This window comes from Nycticebus coucang, chromosome 5, assembly GCF_027406575.1.
Source record: "Nycticebus coucang isolate mNycCou1 chromosome 5, mNycCou1.pri, whole genome shotgun sequence".
NCBI classification, from domain to species: Eukaryota; Metazoa; Chordata; class Mammalia; order Primates; family Lorisidae; genus Nycticebus; species Nycticebus coucang.
In genome coordinates, this window is record NC_069784.1 from 20,008,165 (window position 1) to 20,034,643 (window position 26,479).

The 26,479-nt window shown below is 37.0% G+C and overlaps 2 protein-coding genes across 6 annotated transcripts in view; one reads left to right on the forward strand and one right to left on the reverse strand.

Annotated features, from left to right (window-relative positions):
* PKN2 (protein kinase N2) overlaps positions 1–26,479 on the forward strand; it is a 154,648-nt gene that overhangs the window by 61,819 nt on the left and 66,350 nt on the right. For all 5 annotated transcript variants that reach the window (XM_053591147.1, XM_053591146.1, XM_053591149.1 and 2 more), the window contains 4 exons: positions 14,841–14,995; positions 24,629–24,746; positions 25,651–25,796; positions 25,888–26,101. In XM_053591147.1, the coding sequence (XP_053447122.1) occupies positions 14,841–14,995; positions 24,629–24,746; positions 25,651–25,796; positions 25,888–26,101 (633 nt within the window). The remainder of the gene's footprint in view (positions 1–14,840; positions 14,996–24,628; positions 24,747–25,650; positions 25,797–25,887; positions 26,102–26,479) is intronic.
* On the reverse strand, positions 6,292–7,205 carry LOC128585823 (coatomer subunit zeta-1-like). Its single transcript, XM_053591152.1, has one exon. The coding sequence runs from the start codon at positions 7,177–7,179 to the stop codon at positions 6,646–6,648; it is 534 nt and encodes a 177-aa protein (XP_053447127.1). The 5' UTR covers positions 7,180–7,205; the 3' UTR covers positions 6,292–6,645.

A 26,479-nucleotide genomic window follows, 5' to 3' on the forward strand; every position in this document is an offset into this window, starting at 1 on the left:
ATAATCCTAGCCCTCTAGGAAGCAGAGGTGAGTAGATTCCCTGAGCTCAGGACTTTGAGACCAGCCTGAGCCAGAGTGAGATCCCGGTCTCTAAAAATAGCCGGGCACCATGGCGGGTGCCTATAGTCCCAGCTACACAGGAGGTTGAAGCAAGGGGATCGCTTGAGCCCAAGAATTTGAGGTTTCTGTGAGCCATAATGCCACGGCACTCTACTGAGGGTGACAAAATGAAACTCTTGTCTCAAAAAAAAAAAAAACAACAAAAAGAATATTATGTTTAAATATTACTATTATATATGGTTTATATTTAGCATCTTATTTTGTGCCTTTAAGGTTTCTTTTTCATCCTTGCTATTTTTAGAATATTTTTTAAAAGTTATTTCTTAAAATTCAATTATTTTGGAAATTATTAATTTATACAGCATAACATGCATACTTTTAGAGTCTATACTGTTTTTAACTATCTCTCCAACAATTCAGAGTCCTTAGAATGCTTACATTTACCTATATCCTGGCTTATTTTTTTTTGTCTTGATTCTGATTTTTGTTTAAAGTCTTTACGTGGTTTTTTTTTTATTGGTTTATATAGTGGTCATTTAAAGTCACTCATATACTATGTATAAACTACTTTCTTTATTTCTTATGTCTCTATTGACATACCAGTTGGTATCACTTTTGTTCTTCCTAAAGTATATTTGTTAGCTTTTTTGTTGTTGTTGAAACAGTCTCACTTGTCTCCCTCAGTTGCTATGAGGTGCTATGGTATCATAATCTCACAGCAACCTCAAACTCTTGGGCTCAAGGATATTCTTGCCTGAACTTCCAAAGTAGCTGGCACTACAGGCACCCGCCACAATGCCTGGCTATTTTTAGAAACGTGGATCTCACTCTTGTTTAGGCTGGTCTCAAACTCCTGAGCTCAGGCAGTCCACCTTCCTCAGCCTCCCAGAGTGTGAGGATTACAGGTGTGAGCCACCACACTGGGCCCTTTAGCTTTATTTTTAATGAGTTGATGTTTGTGACAAATTATTTCTATCTTTGTCTTGTAATGTTTTCATTTTGCAAGATAATTCCACTGTATATATAGTATATACAATCTAAGGAGGTTATGTTATGTTCTTTAACATAAAGAAACGGTCATTTTATCTTCCTCGTTTCATTGCTGCTATTAGTAAGTTTGCTATCGATTTAACTGTAACTCCTTTGTAGGTCCCTTTCTCTCACTGCTCTTAAAGATTTTCTGTTTGTTGGCCAGCCACAGTGGCTCATGCCTGTATTCCTAGCACTTTGGGAGGCTGGAGTGGGCAGATTGCTGGAGCTCAGGAGTTTGAGACCAGTTTGAGACCAGTTTGTCTGTACTAAAAACAGAAAAATGGGCAGGCGTGGTGGTACACACCTGTAGTCCCAGCTACTTGGAAGGCTGATACAGTAGGATTGCTCAAGCCCAGGAGTTTGAGGTTGCTGTGAAAAAAGATTTTGTGTTTATCTTTGATTTTATGAAGTTTTACCATTATGTGTCCAGTGTGGACTTTTTTTTCCTGTATATTTCTGCTTGGAGTTGATTGGATATTTCGAATCTATGGATTGGATATCTTCCATTAGCTCTGAAAAAATTATAGTCATTATCTCTTTACATATTATCTTTTTTTAAAGTATCTATTTTTTAGTACTAATTCTGTTTTTCTGGGTCTGATCTATTAAACTCATCCATTAAAATAGTTAAGAACAAATCCTAGCACTCGGATGCTTATTTTCATTACAGTACTGTGTAATACATATTTCAAGGGTGGGAAGAAAGGATACTTTGAAGAAATCCCGACTAGATGGGGAGTGTGGCTAGGGAAGGCTTCCTGGTGGAAGTAATACCTAAGCTAACAACAGTATGGAGGAAAACAAGTGCATTCCATTTCTCAGAAATAGAAAAAAGTGTTAACCAAACATAGAATTTGACCCAAAAAAATAGTAATGGGTAATGGAAAGTTAGCTTGGAACTAAATAGCATAAGGCCTTTGATGCCTAGCTATGAAGTTGTGGCTTAACTTTGGTGGACACAAGCTATTCAGAATATTTCAGTGGAGCAATTAGTCTTGGCCACTTTCTGTTTTAAAATAGAACAATTTATATGGATTAAATGTGTATAAAGACATGATTTTATGGGTTTATCTCTAGTGCTTTGTCTACTGCAACTTAGACATGCATAAAACCTCTTTGATCTAATATGTAAACATTAAAGCAAGTTTATTGAATTTGTATCACATACATTTTAAATTGTATAATTGTTTTGAAAGTTGGAAACATGCACAATTTCTTATATACTTCCCTCCAAAAAAAGTCCTTTTTTGGGTAATTTTAGCAGTTGACTCAGCAGATGGAAATTTGTCATTAGTTATGATCATGGAGTTTAGTTTTTTTAATTGCCAAAGTATATTTTTAAGAATTCTGGTTATCCCTAAATTTTTTTTTATTTTTTGTTAAATCATAACTGTGTACATTAATGCAACCATGGGGTACAATGTGCTGGTATTATATACCATTTGAAGTATTTTCGTCAAACTGGTTAACGTAGCCTTCCCCACATTTTCTTAGTTTTTGTGTTAAGACATTTATAGTCTACACTTAGTAGATTTAACATGTACCCTTATAAAGTGAACCATAGGTGTGGTCCCACCAATTACCCTCCCCCCCTCCTCTCCTCCTCTCTCTCCTCTTTCCCCTTCTTCTTGGGCTATAGTTGGGTTATGTCTTTTGTATGAAAGCTATAAATTGGTTTCATAGTAGAATCCCTATTTTGATATATGTTTCACCATTGAGAGTTTAACAGATGTTCTGGCAACCATGTATTTTCTAATGCTTTAACATATTGTATCCTACATGGAAGAAAACTGAAGAAAAGAAAAGTAGTGAGTAGGAAAGCAGGTTAAAAGGGAAAATAGGTAAAATGTAAGGAAGATAGCAAAGTGTTTCTCCTATTTCTAAATGAAAAAAGGGGAGACTTTAGAAAATAAAACATATGTAAAGTTAAATTTCTGCCTTGGCATATGCATTTTCGTGACCTAAGCAAATTACTTTGCTTTGTTTCAGGGTTTTTTACTTGTAAAATGTGATCATATTACAAACCTTTGTGAGGTTCTGTGAAGATTGAATGAGCAGAAATACCAGCTACTTAGCTGAGCCCTGACTTGTAATTTTACTGAGCCCTTATTATGTTTTATGCATTGACCTAAGCGCTGAATACCCTTTATCTTCACAATAACCCTCAATTTGTGGCTGAGAACACTGTACTGCAGAGATGTTAAGTATATAATCAAGACCACACCAATAAGTAGCAGCCACAGAATTTCAACCCAGGCATTCTGACCTCAAAGCCCAGACTCATAACCATAATATATTTCTGATGTTCCTGCAATCCTTATTAAACTGAGGACATTACTTTTTACAAGAACAGTGTTATGTGGTAATATAATGTTTTTAAAAATTGACAGAGTATTAGATCATTAGATCAATGTATATTTCAGTGTCTTAGAGCAACCTGGTATAATGTGCACAAATTTATTATACAGTATTGCTAACAAATTGTAATCTGGCTTTTGTATAAATGGCCTTTAGAAACAAGAGACTTTATTACATTTTAAGGCAGACCATTCTGTTACCAGTATAAATGTAAGGAATTTATCTTGTGCAAAAGTTTTGTCCTCACTATCTTTTACTCATTGGTTCTCATTCTCTGTCCTGTGAGGAAATAGTAAGTGGGCAGCATTCATAGACAAATTTATACGTGTGTGTGTATATATATATTATTTTATTTTATTTCATTTCATTTTGTTTTTTAGAGACAGGGTCTTGCTATGTTGCTCAGGCTGGTCTCAAACTCCTGGGCTGCAGCAATCCTCCCACCTCAGCCCCCTGAATTGCTAGGATTACAGGCATGAACCACTATGCCTGGTCAATAGATAATTATTTAAATGTTTAGATAGGAGTCATTTTTCTCCTCATCCTAGGCTAAACCTCATCAACTATTTTACAAACAACACATTTTTGTACTCTACTCAAGTGAGGGTTTTCTATTCTGAATACATTCCAGCTCTTTTTAAAAATGTGTTTATTCTAAACCAGTGGTTCTCAATCTATGGGTCGTGACCCCTTTGTAACAATGAAAATACATTCTGCATATCAGATATTTACATTACGATTCATAACAGTAGCAAAATTATAGTTATGAAGTAGCAATGAAAATAATTTTATGGTTGGGGGTCACTACAACATGAGGAACTATATATTAAAGGGTAGCGGCATTAGGAGGCATTAGGAAGGTTGAGAACCACTGCTCTAAACTATATGCACCAAATTCTGTGTAATTTAGATTTCTTACAAAATTTTTATATCATTTATATAAAAAGGAAAAGAAAAAGGAAATTAAAATATCTCCAGATCCGAACTGTTCATTTATGGACTCAACGGAGATACAATTATCTTTATTCCAGTGACTACTACTAGTTAATATTTAATGAATGTTTATGCACCACATTTGTCTCTAAGCTCCTGACATATAACTTATTTAACCCTGAAAATAATCCTATGAGATACATGCTATTCTCACTATTTAAGCACAGAGATGTTAAGTAATTTACCCTCTATTACTTGGTTTGTATTCCAGGATCTCTGTGCCAAAATTGAGATTCAAACAAGCAAATTTAACCACTGTGCTAGATATATTAAGATCTTTTGTGAACACATCTGAAAACTTACCTACTTTTTATATCAGTTTTCTATAAGAATGTGTCACATATAAAATGAACTTTTTGGAATAGCTCATTTGTCATTTGGGGAGTTCAGAAGTCTAAAGTAGAAGTCTTTGCCGAATTGAATTTCAGCTAATAACTGGGTAGCTTTGCCTGTTTGGTATGGAAAGTGTGGATAATATCTATTTCAAAAGGCTGTTTTAAGGATTAATATACACGTATACATGTTTATGTGTACATGTATGATTATACTGCTATATAATTAAGTATACACATACACACAGAGTCTAGTATAGTTGCTTACAAGGCCTTTTGAATGATGAGAAATAGCCAAGCACAGCAATTAATAGGATAGGCTTCAATATAGCACCAACTAGATTCAGATCCAGGTTTTGCCACTTATTAGCTGTATGATCTTGGGCAAATTTCTTAACCTCTCTGTGGCCTAGTTTTCTTATCTGTAATATGATACTCATAGGTCTATTTATGAGTTTATAAAGCATTTGGATCAGAACTTGCATCTAGAAAGCTGTATGTAAAGGTTAAAGTACTATTATTTTATTTATTTATTTATTTATTTTTTTGGAAAAAGAATCCGTTTTATTCCTCTTTGTACACAGCAGTGTATGAGGGTGGCTATCTCCTGACTCCATACATTTCTTACACAAAGATGCCCCCTTAAATATGCCCAGCTGTCTGCCCCACTTCAGTGGTAAAGAACTGGCAGTTGGTGGGTAGGGCAGAATGCCTAAATCTCAGAAAGGTTTTGTTAAGACATTTTTGTGGGGAGGAAGTTTTGGGTCAAGGGGCAGATTAGATGCAAGTGTGGGTGTTGCATTCTCCATCTTCCTGGGGAAATCCGAATCCCAAAGATTTTATGAAGAAAGGCACCTTTCTCAGCAACCACGGGGGAAAAGCCCAGACCTACTACTTAAATGTAAGGCTGAGGCAGAGAGAGGACAGGGTTAAGCAGCAGATTGCAGACCCAAGGCAGAGGAGTGAACACATGTGGGGGAGTTGAGGGGACCAAGAGAGCTTTGAGGCCGAAGTCATAAATTCTACTCCTCCATTTCTGAGCAGAAATTCTTCCTCCCAATATTAGAATGGAGTTTTAGTCCCAGGGAGTGGCTGTGCTCCAGGGCACAGTGAGGACAAACCATGCAAAGAGCCCATGGATAGTAAAGAGTAAGGTAGGTAGCTGACGGAGGGATGGACACTCATCACAGCAGTTTTGAAGCTATATGCCAGGATCTGGATAGAGAATGAATTTTTTAAGCTCTATCCAATAATATGTAAATCACTGTTTCTTATACGCTGTCCCATCAGTAGGAGCTATTCCCAGTCTCTTTCCCAAGGTGAAAGACAAGATAGTAAGAAGGAATGGGAGAAAATGCTGAGGCCAAGTGGGGCTGTGGCTGAGACTGGATACATCCTCACCCATCCCACCCCCACTCATTGTATAAAAAATAATTCTGTCTTCCTCCCCTTGCTGGACATATGGGCTGTTGGGATAAGGCTGGGCAGAGGCAACAGGAGGGAAACACTCAGCACATTCTTTCTCCTGCTTTGATCTGCAGTATAGCTACAGCAAAGGGCCCAGAAGTCGAGGAGAAAATAAGGGGGTAGGAGAGCATGGGAGCATAATCCAGTCTAGACAGGAACAGGATACTTCCCCAGCCCTGTATCCAAATCTGCTGGGAGCTTTACTCCCAGAACTGCAATCGGTAAGAAGGAATAGGAAGTGTTCAGGGGGCTTGGGTGTGTTTGTAAATAGATAGGATGGAGATTTAAGGATCCTTATGATCCCCAAGATGGCCCTGAGAGTATCAGTTGGGGGACTGGATGAGAATTCACAGCAGACGTGGATTTTTTTAAGGTGCTGAGGAGCCAGGAACATTTGAGGTCTTCACCGAAGAAGTGACCACTTGATCTGTTCTTTGGCTGACTGCAACACCTGGGACACTGTCTGCTCCGTGAGGGGCACATCTTCACCCCTTAGTGCCACCCGGTGTACCACTTGCTGGGGATCACTCTCTAGGATCACTCCTCCATCTACGATTTCATCCACAGCCAAGAAGAGACCCTCCATGTTCTCCAGCAGAGCTCGCTTTTCTACATTTTTCCTCAACATCTGGCTCAGTGAGTTGAAGAGGCAGTTCAGAACAGCCATAAGCATCAGCTCATTTTCATAGGAGCTGCCGATTACATAGAAATAAAGATCAATACTGCTTTTGTATACCACTGTCAGACCTTCTAAGAGGGCAATTTCGCTGTCGGTCCGATGGGTCTTATTGAAAATGTTCTTCTCAAATGTCTTTTGCTCCTTGACGCTGGGGTAGGTGTCATCATAGTACTTGGCAAAAAGTCGATCTCCATCATTGTCCAGAATCAGGATGGCTTTGACAGTATACAGGGAGGGTTCCAAAATCAGCGCCTCCATCTTCCCTTGCAGCTGGTGCCGACGTGGAGCCCTAGTACTATTATTTTATATTACTGTCTACCCAGTATCTGTTTTGTTATGTTATTTAATGTTTACATGGTTTTAAACTAGTAATTTTTTTCTTTTTTTTTTTTGGCCGGGGCTGGGTTTGAACCCGCCACCTCCAGTATATGAGACTGGCGCCCTACTCCTTGAGCCACAGGCACCGCCCTAAACTAGTAATTTTTTTAAAGGAATATAAGACCAAATATGAAATATATTCATTAAAATCAGTTGGTCAAGACCATCTGACATTGCAAAAGAGAGAGAGAACCCCAAAGGTAAGTAACTTGGAGTTTAGGCAGTTTTCCAGTGATCACCAGGTTACTTATTCCCTGAACCAGATCTAGTCCTCTAGTCTTCTAGCTTTATTATAAGTAAAAGAACAATTAGATGGTCCTTTTTGAAGTTTTTGTTTTTTTTTTTTGTTTTTATTGTTGGGGATTCGTTGAGGGTACAATAAGCCAGGTTACACTGATTGCAATTGTTAGGTAAAGTCCCTCTTGCAATCATGTCTTGCCCCCATAAAGTGTGACACACACCAAGGCCCCACCCACCTCCCTCCTTCCCTCTTTCTGTTCCCCCCCATAACCATAATTGTCATTAATTGTCCTCATATCAAAATTGAGTACATAGGATTCATGCTTCTCCATTCTTGTGACGCTTTACTAAGAATAATGTCTTCCACGTCCATCCAGGTTAATACGAAGGATGTAAAGTCTCCATTTTTTTTAATGGCTGAATAGTATTCCATGATATACATATACCACAGCTTGTTAATCCATTCCTGGGTTGGTGGGCATTTAGGCTGTTTCCACATTTTGGCGATTGTAAATTGAGCTGCAATAAACAGTCTAGTACAAGTGTCCTTATGATAAAAGGATTTCTTTCCTTCTGGGTAGATGCCCAGTAATGGGATTGCAGGATCAAATGGGAGGTCTAGCTTGAGTGCTTTGAGGTTTCTCCATACTTCCTTCCAGAAAGGTTGTACTAGTTTGCAGTCCCACCAGCAGTGTAAAAGTGTTCCCTTCTCTCCACATCCACGCCAACATCTGCAGTTTTGAGATTTTGTGATGTGGGCCATTCTCACTGGGGTTAGATGATATCTCAGGGTTGTTTTGATTTGCATTTCTCTAATATATAGAGATGATGAACATTTTTTCATGTGTTTGTTAGCCATTCGTCTGTCGTCTTTAGAGAAAGTTCTATTCATGTCTCTTGCCCATTGATATAAGGGATTGTTGGCTTTTTCCATGTGGATTAATTTGAGTTCTCTATAGATCCTAGTTATCAAGCTTTTGTCTGATTGAAAACATGCAAATATGGGGGCAAGACATGATTGCAAGAGGGACTTTACCTAACAATTGCAATCAGTGTAACTGGCTTATTGTACCCTCAATGAATCACCAACAATAAAAAAAAAAAAAAAAAGAAAACATGCAAATATCCTTTCCCATTGTGTAGGTTGTCTCTTTGCTTTGGTTATTGTCTCCTTAGCTGTACAGAAGCTTTTCAGTTTAATGAAGTCCCATTTGTTTATTTTTGTTGTTGTTGCAATTGCCATGGCAGTCTTCTTCATGAAGTCTTTCCCCAGGCCAATATCTTCCAGTGTTTTTCCTATGCTTTCTTGGAGGATTTTTATTGTTTCATGCCTTAAGTTTAAGTCCTTTATCCATCTTGAATCAATTTTTGTGAGTGGGGAAAAGTGTGGATCCAGTTTCAGTCTTTTACATGTAGACATCCAGTTCTCCCAACACCATTTATTGAATAGGGAGTCTTTCCCCCAAGGTATGTTCTTGTTTGGTTTATCAAAGATTAGGTGGTTGTAATGTTAGTTTCATTTCTTGGTGTTCAATTCGATTCCAAGTGTCTATGTCTCTGTTTTTGTGCCAGTACCATGCTGTCTTGAGCACTATGGCTTTGTAGTACAGACTAAAATCTGGTATGCTGATGCCCCCAGCTTTATTTTTGTTACAGAGAACTGCCTTAGCTATACGGGGTTTTTTCCGGTTCCATACAAAACGCAGAATCATTTTTTCCAAATCTTGAAAGTACGATGTTGGTATTTTGATAGGACTGGCATTGAATAGGTAGATTGCTTTGGGAAGTATAGACATTTTAACAATGTTGATTCTTCCCATCCATGAACATGAACATCCATGTTTCTTCCATTTGTTAATATCCTCTGCTATTTCCTTTCTGAGGATTTCATAGTTTTCTTTATAGAGGTCGTTCACCTCCTTCGTTAGGTATATTCCTAGGTATTTCATTTTCTTTGAGACTATGGTGAAGGGAGTTGTGTCCTTAATTAGCTTCTCATCTTGACTGTTATTGGTGTACACAAAGGCTACTGACTTGTGGACATTGATTTTATATCCTGAAACATTACTGTATTTTTTGATGACTTCTAGGAGTCTTGTGGTTGAGTCTTTGGGGTTCTCTAAGTATAAGATCATGTCGTCAGCAAAGAGGGAGAGTTTGACCTCCTCTGCTCCCATTTGGATTCCCTTTATTTCCTTGTCTTGCCTAATTGTATTGGCTAGAACTTCCAGCACTCTGTTGAATAGTAAAGGTGCCAGAGGACAACCTTGTCTGGTTCCAGTTCTAAGAGGAAAAGCTTTGAGTTTTACTCCATTCAGTAAAATATTGGCTGTGGGTTTGTCATAGATAGCTTCAATCAGTTTTAGAAATGTGCCACCTATGCCTATACTCTTCAGTGTTCTAATTAGAAAAGGATGCTGGATTTTATCAAATGCTTTTTCTGCATCTATTGAGAGGATCATGTGATCTTTATTTTTGCCTCTGTTAATATGGTGGATAACGATTATAGACTTGTGTATGTTAAACCAGCCTTGCATCCCTGGAATGAAGCCTACTTGATCATGATGAATGACTTTTTTGATGATAAGCTGTAATCTGTTGGCTAGGATTTTGTTGAGAATTTTTGCGTCTATGTTCATGAGTGAGATTGGTCTGAAATTCTCCTTTTTGTTTGGGTCTTTTCCTGGTTTTGGTATCAGGTTGATGTTTGCTTCATAGAATGTGTTGGGGAAGATTCCTTCTTCCTCAATTTTTTGGAATAATTTCTGCAGTACAGGAATAAGCTCTTCCTTGAAGGTTTGATAGAATTCTGGAGTGAAGCCATCTGGACCAGGACATTTTTTGGTTGGAAGCTTTTTTATTGTTTCTTTGATCTCAGTGCTTGAAATTGGTCTGTTCAGGAGCTCTATTTCTTCCTGGCTGAATCTAGGGAGAGGGTGTGATTCCAAATATTGATCCATTTCTTTCACATTGTCAAATTTCTGGGCATAGAGTTTCTGGTAGTATTCAGAGATGATCTCTTGAATCTCTGTGGGATCAGTTGTTATTTCCCCTTTATCATTTCTGATTGAGGTTACTAGAGATTTTACTTTTCTATTCCTCGTTAGTCTGGCCAATGGTTTATCTATTTTATTTATTTTTTCAAAAAACCAACTCCTTGTTTCATTAGTTTTCTGAATGATTCTTTTGTTTTCAATTTCATTGATCTCTGATTTGATTTTGGATATTTCTTTTCTTCTAGTGAGTTTAGGCTTAGATTGTTCTTCTTTTTCCAATTCCATAAGATCTCTTGTGAGATTGTTGATGTGCTCTCTTTCTGTTTTTCGAATGTAGGCATCTAAAGCGATGAATTTTCCTCTCAAAACTGCTTTTGCAGTATCCCACAGGTTTTGGTAGCTTGTGTCTTCATTGTTGTTATGCTCAAGGAAGTTAATGATTTCCTGTTTTATTTCTTCCTGCACCCATCTGTTATTCAACAGAAGATTATTTAATTTCCATGCCTTTGGGTGGGGTCGAGCATTTTTGTTAGAGTTGAGTTCCACCTTTAGTGCCTTATGGTCTGAGAAGATACAAAGTAAAATTTCAATTCTTTTGATTCTGTTGATATTTGTTTTGTGTCCCAGGATATGATCAATTTTGGAGAATGTTCCATGGGGTGATGAGAAGAATGTATATTCTTTATCTTTGGGATGGAGTGTTCTATATGCGTCTATCAAGCACAGTTGTTCTAGGGTCTCATTTAAGTCTCTTATATCCTTGTTTAATTTCTGTTTAGAGGATCTGTCCAGCTCTGTAAGAGGAGTGTTAAGGTCCCCTGTTATTACGGTATTATCAGATATCATATTGCTCAGACTGAGTAAGGTCTGTTTCAAGAATCTGGGAGCATTTAAATTGGGTGCATAGATATTTAGAATTGGAATGTCTTCTTGTTGTATTTTTCCCTTGACCAATATAAAGTGACCATCTTTGTCTTTTTTGACTTTAGTTGCTTTAAATCCACATGTATCTGAAAATAAGATTGCAACTCCTCTTTTCTTCTGAATTCCATTTGCCTGAAAAATTGTCTTCCAACCCTTGACTCGGAGCTTTAATTTGTCTTTTGAAGCCAGGTGTGTTTCTTGCAGACAGCAAATGGATGGCTTGTGTTTTTTAATCCAGTCAACCAATCTATGTCTCTTCAGTGGGGAATTCAAGCCATTAACATTTATTGAGATAATTGATAAGTGTGGTAGTATTCTATTCATCTTATTTTGTGAGAGTCCATTGCTTAGTTTTATCTTTTGGATCAGTGTGGAGGTTTGGTTCTGTCCTTTAATTTCTGAGTTCTTACTTTGCTGCTGATCCATTGTGGTGGTCAGTGTGCAGAACAGGTTGAAGTATTTCCTGTATACCTGGTCTTGTTGTGGCGAATGTCCTCAATGTTTGTATATCCGTAAATGATTTGATTTCTCCGTCAATTTTGAAGCTTAGCTTAGCAGGGCACAGAATTCTGGGCTGGAAATTGTTCTGTTTAAGTAGATTAAAGGTAGATGACCATCGTCTTCTTGCTTGGAACGTTTCATTAGAGAAGTCTGCGGTCAATCTGATGGATTTGCCCCTGTAGGTCAACTGGCGCTTACTCCTGGCAGCTTGCAGAATCTTTTCTTTTGTCTTGACTTTGGACAGGTTCATCACAATGTGTCTTGGAGAAGCTCGGTTAGAGTTGAGGCGACCTGGGGTTCGATAGCCCTCTGAAAGCAGTGTGTCAGAATCTTCGGTGATGTTTGGGAAATTTTCTTTTATAATATTCTCTAGTATGGCTTCCATTCCTCTGGGGCATTCTTCTTCCCCTTCTGAAATTCCTATAACTCGTATGTTGGAACGCTTCATAAAGTCCCATAATTCTGACAGTGAACGTTCTGCTTTCTCTCTCTTCTTTTCTGCCTCTTTTACTATCTGAGTTATCTCAAAAACTTTGTCTTCTACCTCTGAAATTCTTTCTTATGCATGGTCTAACCTGTTGCTGATACTTTCCATTGCATCTTTAAGTTCCCTGATTGACTGTTTCATTTCCTTCAGCTCTGCTATATCCTTTTTATATTCTTCATATCGTTCATCTCTGATTTGATTCTGTTTTTGGATTTCCTTTTGGTTATTTTCCACTTTATTAGCAGTTTCCTTCATTGTTTCCATCATTTCTTTCATTGTTTTCAACATGTGTATTCTAAATTCCCTTTCTGTCATTCCTAACATTTCTGTGTAGGTGAAATCCTCTGCAGTAGCTACCTCATTGTCCCTTGGCGAGGTTGTTCTGGACTGGTTGTTGATGTTGCCTGGAGTTTTCTGCTGATCCTTCCTCATGGGTGATTTCTTTTATCTGTTTCCTTGCCCTAATTTTCCTTTCACTTCCTCTTGCTCTTTAAGTTCTCGTGCCTGTGGACTAAGGGTTACAGGACCAGAAGGGTGAGACCGTTTAAGAGCAAAAAAGAGATGAAAGAAAGGAGGACCGAGAGATAAGGAAAAAAAAAGAAAAATAGAGAAAGGAGAGTGCGTGGTTAAAAGGAATATTGACAAAAAGAAGAGAGGCACAGAAAGAGGGAGACAGAGCAATATAGGTGTACAGTAGGGTACTTTGATACAACCTTAAAAAAAAAAAAAACAGCTTGTGGGGGTGTGCCCAGTTGGGTGGTTCCCCTGAGGTCAGCAGCTCTTTGCTAACCTGATCAGACACAGTACCCCACCTCCACCAAGTAGAGAGGAAAGACAAAAATGCTATAAATCAAACCAAAACAAGCAAACAGAAAACTTTACGGGATAAAATTGGCTGGAAAAACCAAATAATAGCGGTAGAAACACTAACAAAAATGAAGTTCTAATTATTGAAATAGGCAGCAATGGGAAATTATAATTGAACTAGAAAAATTGAGAAAGAAAAAGGATCTGTATGGAAAAGGTTGAACTTAAAAAACAAAACAACAATCCACAACATCAAAATAAACAAAAAAAAAAAACAACTAAATCAAAAAAAAAACACAACCAAAAACAAAGCAGTATGTATATGTTATTGAATATTGTCTGGGCAACACGTGGTCTTCTGGCGCATGAGATGTTAATCACAGTTCTGATACACTGGAGGCTGCTAGTTTCTCAAACCCCAGCAGGTAGACACCCTAAATCTCTCTTCAGCCCAGTTAAAAGGCACTTTGAACTTGTTCACTTACTGAGCAGAAGCTTTCTCAGGGAAGTGCTTGTCGCTGGAATCACTGCTGAAGTGGCTATCCACTTACCCTGTGTGTCAAAACTGGTCTCCTTCTGCCCCCGAGGGTTAGGGCTGCAAGGCGGCTCAGACCCCGCCCTTAGGCTACTTGGTCGCTGGGTTACCAGCTCCCACCCAATTCCAGTTCTGCGACCCTGAGGGTGTAGCTTGCCATGGCAGATCGCTCACAATGTCTGCCTGTGACCCAGAGCCAAACACTATTAGCTCTGTCTGGCTCAGCGGCTCAGACTGGGGCCCTAGACAAAGGCCAAAGTTCTCTGCACTCCCGCTCAGGCTCTCCCCAAGGCAGTTCAGCTGAGTGCGAAGTCCAAAGACACCAAAACAGTTCACAGGTAAGGCCTTTCTGGTTTGCAGTCTTGCTGCTACTGAACTTAACAGTTGTGGGCGGGTTTAGACGGATTGAACACACGAGACCACTTGCCGGTTTTCCACTGTTTTAGTCCTCCTCTTGGGGTCCAGAAGTCTCTCGCTGACTCCCTGTATCCTCTCAGGGGTTATGATAGGCAGATCCCACCAGCCAGAGATGCCTGGAGTCCTATCTCCCCAGACTCACGGTGCCCAGATGCAAGGAAGCTGTTACTCGGCTGCCATCTTGCTCCGCCTCTATACTTAGGTTCTTAATTGATGTTAATACTATTTCGAGTACCCTTTAGTTCTCTTTGCAAAGAATTATCTTAATGAAATTTGTGTAATGTTTGAATATGCTTTGTTCTCTTGCCATCATATTAGAGAATTGTTGAATAGACTAGTGAAACTGGTTCAAGTTAAAAATAATAGTGTGGACTGTTAACTAATTCAGTTTCATACTCCATGTAATCACTTGTTCAGAAAGTAGACTCTACCCTTGGCAGGTGGTTTTGCAACTCACATATTTTCTTTGCTTGGATTGGTTAAATTCTTGTAATACCTGTTAGCATAAGATGATCCCATTTTGGTGACTTTAAGCTCATCTCAAACTTTTCTTTATTCTTTGAAAATATTAACTTTCAGTTTTAAGCAGCAAGTGATCCTAATAAGTAATTTTAATGTAATATTTCATTTACAGATTGCCCGAGAACTCCAGATACTCCAAATAGTGACCCTCGTTGCTCTACTAGCAACAATAGATTGATGGCTTTACAAAAACAATTGGATATAGAACTTAAAGTCAAACAGGGTGCAGAGAACATGATACAGATGTACTCAAATGGCTCTTCCAAGGTTAGTACGTAAATAAATGTAAGTATATTCTCTTTATTTGCACATTCCGTAGTTGCAAAGATTCTCCCATTGGCTAAAATTTATTTGTAATGCCAACATCAATGCTGGTGAAACTTTGGCAGTCATTTGTGGATAAGCACATATGTTCCTAGCTGAGGTCAAACAAGGTGATGTTCTGCCTTCTTAAGCTATCTGTAAATAAGTAGCCTTTTTGAAATCTATTTAGGGCCCCCTTTTTTGCATTTTTATGTTTTTAGTTGGTAATTTCACTATTTAAACACTATATGATGAGTTCTGGTCTCATTTTGGCTTCAAAAATTGAAAGAATAAACAACAAAAACTTGGAAACAAATGTTTTTTTGAAATAATATTTAAAAAATTGTTAATTCCTACCAAAACCCACTTAATCAAAAACGGGACTGTATAAAGAGTACATAGGACCTTTCTGTATTTGTAACTTTTCTGTAAGTCTGAAATTATTTTAAATTAAAAATTTATTATAAAAAATGAAGGCCATAATGAATTTTCCATTGCAACATAGAGGTTTTTAGGAAAAAAGCAAGTGAAAGCAAGACATTTCTAGCATTAGTAATTACTTGGCCTAAACCTTTTTGTTCTTAACATCTGGTATGGGGCAGATATAGTGTTACTGGGAATGGTTGTTAATAATGGGAACATGTCCTTGTTCTCAGGTATAATGTGGCTGTAAAAAAATCACATGAGGTTATTTTGAAGGTTCTTTCTAACCTGAGGTTCTGCAGTTTGTAATAATTTCCAAAAATTCTGAGAAAGGTATATTTGTTATAAAATACACCTTTCTACCCTCAGTGTATTTATTTTAAAGCTTTTTTTCTCTGCAAATCAGTGGGGGGAGGGTGTGTGCAATGTTTTAATGGCTATTTCAAAAATAATTTGAGAATAAAATTGTTTAGATATTTTTTGTTTTAGTTTAGAAAGAATTTTAAGTCGGTGGGGGGGGAATTCTGTTCTTAAAGTCATGTATCCCAGCTACGCACCCCAAATGAAATTTAAGAAGATGATGGCCAGGCATGGTGGCTCATGCTTGTAATCCCAGCACTGTGGGAGGCCAAGGCAGGTGGATGGCTTTAGCTAAGGTGAGACCAGCCTGAGTAGGAGTGACACCTCATCAGGCATTGTGACAGGTGCCTGTAGTTCCAGCTACTTTGGAGGTTGAGGGAAGAGGATTGCTTCAGCCCAGAAGTTTGAGGTTGCTATGAACTATGAGGCCATGGCACTCTAGCCATGGGACTCTGTCTAAAAAAAAAAAGAAAAAGAAAGAAAGAAAGAAGGAAATATGTATGTATTATAAATAAGATTTTTTAAGATTAGTTATAAAAATTAGGTAAATTTTATATTTTAAAGGAAATATTTGTTATTTTTAGAGAAATAATATAATTGTTTCTATTTGATATTATGATGAGCTACTTGGTAAGATACTGTTTCACTAACTTTGAACATTTATTATGGGAGGATAGAGTGGTTATTTTCTTTACTTTTATTTTTGGTATTGACCTTTTGTTTGGGAGACTTCTTTCATTTTTATAAAATGTTATTTTGGACCTATTTTAAGAATAAATATTATGCATTTTAAAGTTAAATTAATCCAGCTACTGCCCTCTCGAGTAAGGTTTCTTAATCTGGAGTTCATGGATTAGTAAGGGGTTTATGAATACTTTTACATTATAGGAAAAACAGGTGTGTATGTTAATAGTAGGAAGAATGAAAGGGCCAGAGGTTGTACCATATTCTCACAGTGGTCTGCAATCCCTGAAAGATTAAGAGCTACAAATTGAACAGGGTTATATCTATACTCAAAGTAAAACAGATAAAAATAACCACAGGCCCAAAATGAACAGGTCTGTGAGCATTCTGTTAAAACAAATATGTAATTTTCCATAACTTTTTATTTTATTTTACTTTATTTTTTTTGAGACAATCTCAGCTTATCACCCTGAGTAGAGGGCAGAGCTATAGTGTCATAGCTCACAACAACCTCAAACTTCTGGGCTCAAGCTATCCTCTTGCCTCAGCTTCTGGTAGTCAGGGACTACAGGCGCCCACCACAGTGCTTGGCTGGTGGGTTTTTTGTTTGTTTGTTTTTCTAGAGACAGGGTCTCGCTCTTGCTCAGGCTGGTCTGGAACTCTTGAGCTCAAACAATTCACCTATTTTGCCTTCCCAGAGTGCTAGGATTACAGATGTGAGCCACCGTGCCCAACCTAGCTTTTTATTTTTAATGAGGCAATTTATTGATTTGAGAAAGACTCAGTTGGAATTCCAAAGCCTATTAGAAGCTGCTATAGTCTCTCAAGTAGTCCTGCTAGTTATTTATCTAGATTTGAGCTTTTTTAATTTTCTCATCTTTAAACTTCTCAGAGGGTCAAAGTACATCCTTAGGAGATTAGGGAAAATTACAAATCGAAATTATAAGGAATATGAATTTAATTTATTCCAGCCATTATGCTAGCTCAGGGACATAACTGTAATAAAGATACATTGTAGATGCTCAATAGATAATACCCTGCTTCTCAGAAACCTAATATCTTACCTGAGTCCAGGAGTTCAAGGCTGAAATGAGTCATGACTGTGCCACTGCAGTTCATCTTCTCTATCTTAAAAGGACATAGCACATGTGAATAGTACAATATATAATAGTGATTTGTTCGACTTACTTTGGAAGCATACTGGAAAAAAAATCACTTAACTGCTATAAGAAATCATTTAAGTCTGAGATTTGAAACATAATTTGGCATTTAAGAATGAATTGCTTGGCTCGGTGCCCATAGCACAGTGGTGAGGACGCCAGCCACATACACTGAGGGTGGCAGGTTCAAACCCGGCCTGGGACAGCTAAACAACAATGGCAACTGCAACAACAACAACAAAAAATAGCTAGGCATTGTGCTGGGCACCTGTAGTCCCAGCTACTTGGGAAGCTGAGGCAAGAGAATCTTTTAAGCCCAAGAGTTTGAGGTTGCTGTGAGCTGTGATGCCACAGCACTTGGCCAAGGGTGACAAAGTGAGACTGTTTCAAAAAAAAAAAAAAAAAAAGAATGAATTGCTTTCTAGGGATGGTGGTACCAGTAACCCTAGTACGTGCTGAATAAAGAACTGTGTTACAGCCTGACTTGTTCTAAGAAATGGAAGTGATTTGGTGTGGCTATAGCACAAGTTCTCAGCATATGTCTTACCTAACATATTTGAGGCTAGGTAGAATGCTCTTCTATTAGTAACAGTTGTTGTTAACTGAAGCAGTCATTTTTAATGAAAGGTCAAACCTTCATAGGTGACCAAATCTGAATCTCAGGAAAGGCACATTTTGTTTGGGAAAAGTCCTCCAGGTGATTCTAAAAGGACTTTTTGTTTCTTTCCCCCACTCCCATGGACCTTAAATGGGTGGGATATAGTGAGAAGTTAGCATAACTGAAAAACAAGCCAAGTTATATGACACTTTGTACAAAATTAAGCACTTGGGATTTTGTCTTGTAAGATACATAGAGGTGCGGAAATACTTCTAGCAGGAAAAACACACAGTTGGGTTTAAAGTTTAGAAAGTTTAAATCTGCCCTCCTTGGACTTGAAGAATTAAATAGGGAAGGTAAAATCTATAGGCAGCAAGATTAAGTAGGCTTTTGTAGTAATCCAGGTTAAACAGCTTCCTTTTGCAACAGCAGTTGTAGCCATAAGGAAAAAGTCAGGCCATTAATACCTGGATCTGAAGAAAAAGCAGAGTCAAAGATGATTCTTAGATTGGTTATGTGGACAGACTGATGAGTAAATGGTGGTACCCTTCACAGTGGTAGGGAATTCATGAGGCAGAGTATATTTAGGGACAGGGATGATTAATTTAGTTGGGCAGCAACAGTCATCACGAGAACTTTAGTTACTGGATTCGGTATGATAAAATTATTGCCCCTAGCATGGTATAGCCAGAATTATCCTTTTAAAATTTGTCAGACATTTTTCCCCTCCTGGTCAAAACCCTCCACTGGCTTTCTGTCATTAGCTGGATGTGGTGGCTCATACCTATAATTCCAGTAAATTGGGAGGCTATGGCAGGAGGATCACTTGAGACCAGGAACTCAAGACCATCATGTTTAGCACAAAATCTAACGTCCTTACTCTGACTCTGTAAGTCCATGCCTGATTCACCCCTGCTACCTTTCTGATCTCATCTTGTAAAATAGTTTTTTCTCTAATTATACTCAAGCTATGCTGGTTCTTTGCTATCTCACCAGTAGTGTATAAGTGTTTCCCTCTCTCTGTACCACGCTGGCATCTGCAGCTTTGGGACTTTATGATGTGGACTATTCTCACTAGAGTTAGGTGATATGTCAAGGTGATTTTGATTCACATTTCTCTGATGAGGAGGGGCAATGAGCATTTTTTCATGTTTTTGTTGGCCATTTGTCTGTCTTCTTGGGAGGTTCTGTTTGAGTCTCATATCCAGTGATTTATTGGATTGCTTACTGTTTTCTTATGATTTTCTTGAGTTCTTTATATATTTTGGCTACTGTCCTTTGTCAGATTTGAAACATGCAGATTATCTTCTTCCATTCTGAAGGTTGCCTGTTTGCTTTGTTTATTGTAGCGTTAGCTATGCAAAAGCTTTTAAGGTTGATCAGGTCCCAGGTATTTATTTTTGTTGGGCTCTTCTTCATAAAATCTTTCTCCAGTCCAATATCATTAAGAGTTTTTTGTTTGGGTTTTTTGTTACAAGAGCACTAAATATGACAGAATTTCCAGTTTTAATGTGTCTCAAACTTATATGTATTAATTGATGACCCAGAATATCTTTCTGGATTCTTTCAGCTATATTGATCCCATCTTTCTCTAAAATTTCCTTTGGCTACTTGTAACTTTTTGATGCATACAATAATTATCTGTATCTCTTATCAGGTAACGTCCTTATTGATTTAGCTTTGTATATTTTCGCTGGTTCTGACAACATGTAACATGGAGAACAAGGCATAAATGCGCGATGTGAAAAAAATGATTGGCTTATTTTACTTCTGAAAGTTGTATATCTGTGGTAGTTTGTGTTATAATAGCCCACAACAACTTGTGAAACAAAAAGTTGTTTTTTATAAAATAAAAAATAATATATAATTATTTTTACTTACAGTTATCAGGCTTGTATAATGATAATTACTAATAGCTGATTAGTCTATTAGGTTGAATCATGAAATTGCTGTTTTATTAGTTCAAAATCAGTCAAATATTGGCATTTTCATATGATTCATATGATTGGTGTATATGTAAAAATCTTCCCTTAGTTTTTGTCACCATTAAAGTCAGCATTTTCCAAATATCTAAACAAGTTTATGTACTCTAGACCCACTTTATCTCTTTGTCTTATACATATTAGGTGCTCAATAAAAAATCCATTGAATGCCTCAAGGCATAAAACTGACAATAAAAATTCATCGAGTGCTGGAAAACATAAAACTGATAAGTAATAACTGTATTATTTCCTGTGTCAGATAATATCCCACATGAGTTTTAAAAGCCTCTATCATACTTGGACATCTGTGCAGATCCTTCGGAAATCTGTGTGGGAAAATTCACTTTTCAGATGAAATACAAGTGCATATAGCTTGTATGTTGAATTGAAATAACTGAGAAAGGAGTATTATTAATGAAGAAGTAAATGGCATAAATACTATCATTTTGTATAGTAATAAAATAATAAAAGGTGTAACTTAATTGAAAAGTATAATATATAATTTACTTAATATTTTTACTTTTACATTAAAACCTAATTGAAATATGATAATCATTATTTTTATTGCTCTAAAAGACTTTTAATTATAATCATGTTCTAGAAATATGATTTTAGTTTTTATCTAATGTTTATAAAAACTATCTTTCAGCAGATAGTATCCCCTTTTACATAGTCCTTCAAGAACCTACAGCTTTCTTTTCAGATATAATTAACTCATCCAAGTTTACATACATATGTAAGATTTGTGCTCAAGTCTATCTGATTGTAAAATATATTTGTCCCATTAAATTATGACTAAGTTTTTCTTGTACTCTGGTCTGATCTTAAAACACAGTCACGCATCACTTGACAATAGGGATGCATTCTAAGAAACAATTTTGCATTGCGTTAGAGTGAATTTACATAGAACTAGTTTACAGCCTGCTGTACACCTAGGCTGTATAGTGTGCTCCTTGGCTGCAAGCCTGTACAGCATGTTACTGTGCTGAATACAGTAGGCCATTGTGACACAGTGATATTTGTGTATCCAAACATATAATAGATAAAGATACAATATTATAATCTTAGGAGACAGCTGTCATATATGCAGTCCATCATTGGCCTAAGTGTTATATAGCACATGACTACAATCTGCAGTTTGTCTGATGTTGCAGATACTGTATGGGTGGAGGAATTACAGTAAGAGAAAAGTATTTTCATTTTAAATTTGGAAGGTGAGTAGAAGAATTCATGAAAGTGTCTGTAGTATAGACAAACATCAAATTCATATTATTGTCCTTATTCAGAACGCATAATAGGCAAGCGTGTTTGTATGTGTCTCCTTGATGGTGCAAACTGATGTCTGAGGGACTTAGTAAATGATTCAAGCCTGACTCTTTGATGTTAAATCTAAACACTTTATATTTATTGAAGAATAAAATCTGGCTGAAAGCTCTTTCCTAAATGACTGAATTTAAGAATGTGAAAGAAATGGAAGAAAAATTCCATTTTGATAAATTTGATAAAATTTTGATAAATTTGATAAAAATTTCCAATTTGATAAAAATTCCACAGTGTTACTAATTAGTTTTTCCTCCACAGGATATTAAATTGAGTTTGGTATTCAACAAAATATATTTCTGCTGACTTTTATTATCCTTCTGTAATAGCAGAATTGTTCTCCCACCATGCATATTTCCATCCTCCCGTTTATTCATGCCTTGTATCACAGAACATGTGTGTTTGATTTATTGAAATAATGCTGACTGATGCCTGTCTCTCAGGTTCTAAGAGATTTCAGCATCTAGGAGAATATTGGTTGGTTGTACAACTATTTTCTTTCCAGATCGGTACTGATTGCCTTAGTGATAAAAGTAGAGATGCTTAAATAGTATGCAAAGATTGGCCTTTCTGGTAAATACATGCTTCCTAACTTGATGTCTTAGTTTAATCTGTCAGTTCTTGTTTTTGTGGATTTAAGTCTTTGACAACTACTACAACTCTAAAAGCAGAAAGTGGCATTAACTTTCTGATACTTCCTTTTAAAAATCTTGTGTTAGTTTTCTATGGCTATTGTAACAAATTATCAGAAATTTAGTGACTTAAAACAGCACAAATTTATTACATCATGATTTTGTACTTATACATATTGTTTAAAATGGATTTCACTGAACTAGAATCACAGTGTTGGCAGGACTGTATTCCCTTTTATAGGACATAGGGGAAAATCTGTTTCCTGTTCTTTTCAGCTTCTAGAGGCTACCCATATTCCTTGGCCCCTGGCCATCTGCCTTTCTCTTACAAATCAGCAACAATGGGTCCTGTTTTTCTGACATCATATCACTCTGATCTCTTTTTCCTCCTTTCACATTTAAGGAATTTTGCCATTACATTGGACCTAGCTAGATATTTTTAAGGTCAGGTGATTAACAGCCTCATTTCTATTTGCTACCTTAAGCCTCTTTTGCCATATAAGGTAACATTAACAAAATTGAGGGGCTTGGGATATAGACATCTCTAGGTGGGCTATTATTTGGCCCACTAAAATTTCTTCTGTCACTCTAGTTCAGTGTTACTAGAACTAAACAAGTATGCCAATGACATTATTTTACTTAATTCAGAACCTTTCTGTGAAGTCTTAGGAGATGACAGAAGTTTATTCAGTACAACTTTCTCCCCAGCTTCATTAAGAAAGTCCTATTTCTGTCTTGGTACCCGTAGCACAGTGGTTACGGTGCCGGCCACATACACCAAAACTGGCTGGTTTGAATCCAGCCGGGGCCAGCTAAGCAACAATGACGACTGCAACAGAAAATTAGCGGGGCGTTGTGTCAGGCGCCTATAGTCCCAGCTACTTGGGAGGCTGAAGCAAGAGAATCACTTAAGCCCAAGAGTTGTTGTTTTTTTTTTTTGTAGAGATGGAGTCTCACTTTATGGCCCTTGGCAGAGTGCCATGGTATCACACAGCTCGCAGCAACCTCCAACTCCTGGGCTCAAGCGATTCTCTTGCCTCAGCCTCCCGAGTAGCTGGGACTACAAGCGCCCAGCCATTTTTTGGTTGCAGTTCAGCCGGGGCCGGGCTCGAACCCGCCACCCTCAGTACATGGAGCCAGCGCCCCATCGACTGAGCCACAGGCGCTGCCCTAAGCCCAGGAGTTTTAAAATTTGCCTATATATGTGAAGCTTCCCGAAAAATTAACTGAAATATAAATGGGAGAGGAAGAGACCATCTGAATTTTTCAGGCTTAAAGACAAAGGGATTCATTTCATACTGTCTGAGTCAGAGTTATTGATCACGATAAAGGAGAATTCTTTAGATTTTGCGTAATGCAAAGACAAATTATAAACATGAATTTGGACATGGATTTTCTCTTAAGCAGTAATATTCAAACAACCTACAGTATTTATCAGCATATGAAGAGATAAAGATATACACAACACTGAAATAATACTCAGCCTTAAATGGAGATACTGCCATTGATAACAACATGGATGAACCCATCTGTCCTGTGGGTTCATCCATGATATAAGCCAGACATAGAAAGAAAAATACTGTACAGGGTATTTGTATAATCTCACTTACACGTGAAATCTGGAAAAAAAAAAAAAGATGAATAAATAGGAACAGTGGAGTAATGATCACCAGCAACAGGGAGGGAGAAGAAATGGGGAGAAGTAGGTCAAAGGGTACAAATTTGCAGTTAGTTAGGATGAACAAGCCTAATAATATGAGGTACAGCATGAGGACTGTGAGTTAATATTATATACTGAAAATTTGCTAAAAGAGTAGATTTTTGGTGCTTTTTTTTTTTTTTTTTGTGACAGAGTCTCACTATGTTGCCCTCGGTAGAGTGCTGTGGCTCACAGCAACCTCACACTCTTTGGCTTAAGAGTAGGCCTCCCAAGTAGCCCAGCTATTTTTTTTTTTTTTAATTGTCATTGTTGATTTTAGCTGCCATAGGCTGGGTTCAAACCTGCCAGCCTCAGTGTACATGGCTGACGCCCTACCCACTGAGCTACGGATGCTGCCGAGGTGCTCTTAATGCATGTACACACAAAAATTATAGAAAGTGATAGATTAGTAAATTTGTTTGACTATAGTAATCATTATATATATTAAAACATGCTGTATACTATAAATACATACAATAAAAATAAATTTTGAAAATACAACTTTAATAAGACTTACTTGTTTTCTCTCAGATTGTCTTAACTAATGGTTTTCCTCAGTTATCACCATATATGTTTGATGGCTTTTTAAAATATAAATTACCTAGAAGATTGTGTATCATAGTGCTCACCATGTTCTTTTAACTCTTTTTCACTTGTTATCAGGTGATCTTTCTAGAAGATATGAAAATGTTTCATTTGCCCCTTTATCTGCTTACCTTTTCTAACTTATTTTTAATAGGATCGGAAGCTCCATGGTACAGCTCAGCAACTGCTTCAGGACAGCAAGACAAAAATAGAAGTCATACGAATGCAGATTCTTCAGGCAGTTCAGACCAATGAATTGGCTTTTGATAATGGTGATGGAATAGAGATAAATTGTCATTCTTCTCATTAGGGGCATATGGTGCTAAATAAATCTTTTATAGTGGTTCAAAGTTAAGGGGGAGGAAACTTCTTTTTTAATCTTGAGTTTACACTCTGTTCATGGATGGATGCTTTTAGGTATTTGGCCCTCAGTGTTTTAAGAAGATACTGATCTAGAATGTAGCTCTTCATTTCAATTGACTATCAAATATTTCTAATCACTGCTTCATTTTTTGAAAAACTGTTGGCTCTTTAAGGGTATAGCTTTGTTGGGGGTTTTGTTTGTTTCTTTGTTTTGTTCTTTGACTTTCCAAAGGGAATCTTTTTTTTTTTTTTTTAATTAAATCATAGTTGTGTACATTAATGCAGTCATGGGGTACCGTGTGCTGGTTTTATATACAATTGGCAATATTTTCATTACACTGGTTAATATAGCCTTTCTAGCTTTTTCTTAGCTATTGTGTTAAAACATTTATATTCTACATTTAGTAAGTTTCACATGTACCCTTGTAAGATGCACCGTTGGTGTGGTCGCACCAATTACCTTCCTCTCCCCTCCCTTTCCCCATATTCTTAGGCTATAATTGGGTTATAGCTTTCATATCCAAAGGGAATCTTTACAGCTGGTTGCTAAAAGTAAGACTAGAAACTATCTCAGTCTCATGATACTACAATATATGATTAACTCAGTTCTACAATCCTTTTGTCAGATTTAAATTTAGTTGTATAGTAACTAAAATGGAAAGCTCACAGTTTCAACATTGTATCTATTATTAGTTCAGTATTTATTGATGATAATAATGTCATAGGAATTCATTTATTTTCATGATTTTTAATCATTACAAATTAGAAAGCCAAATAAATTGTTCAATTAATTTTCTTTTATTTTTCTTCCAGCAAAACCTGTGATAAGTCCTCTTGAACTTCGAATGGAAGAATTACGGCATCATTTTAGGATAGAGTTTGCAGTTGCAGAAGGTGCAAAGAATGTAATGAAATTACTAGGCTCAGGAAAAGTAACAGACAGAAAAGCACTTTCAGAAGTAATTTTAAACAAATATTTTAATTTGTTTAAGAAATACATTATTCAGAATTGTGGTTATTTAAATAACAATTGTCTTTTCCCTGTGCAAGGCTCAAGCGAGATTTAATGAATCAAGTCAGAAGTTGGATCTTTTAAAGTATTCGTTAGAGCAAAGATTAAATGAACTTCCCAAAAATCATCCCAAAAGCAGTATTATTATTGAAGAGCTTTCTCTTGTTGCATCACCAACCTTAAGTCCACGTCAAAGTATGATATCTACACAAAACCAGTATAGTACACTGTCCAAACCAGCGGCATTAACAGGTATGTAGCACATATGTCATGGTTTTTTGTAAATTTTTGTTTATATCTGGTTCTGGTTTAATAATTGAAAGAAAAAGTGCACAGTTTTTTAAAATTATGGTGAGATACATATGAAATGTATTGCTTTAGCCATTGACATTTTATACAGTTCAGCAGCGTGTAGTTGAACCATCATTACTGTTATCTATAGTTCCAGAATATTTTCATCACCCCAAAAGGAAACAAGTACCCAATAAGCAGTCACTCCTATTCGCCCTTACTCCTAGTCTCTGGCAGCCTCTTATTGGCTCTCTGTCTCTATGGATTTGCCTTTTCTAGATATTTCATATAAACAGAATTATATAATTTGTGGCATTTTGTGTCTAGCTTCTTTTACTT

What these genes read in the sequence shown, in the direction of transcription:
- LOC128585823 (XM_053591152.1), bottom strand. Translation starts at nt 7,179, where the DNA reads ATGGAGGCGCTGATTTTGGAACCCTCCCTGTATACTGTCAAAGCCATC.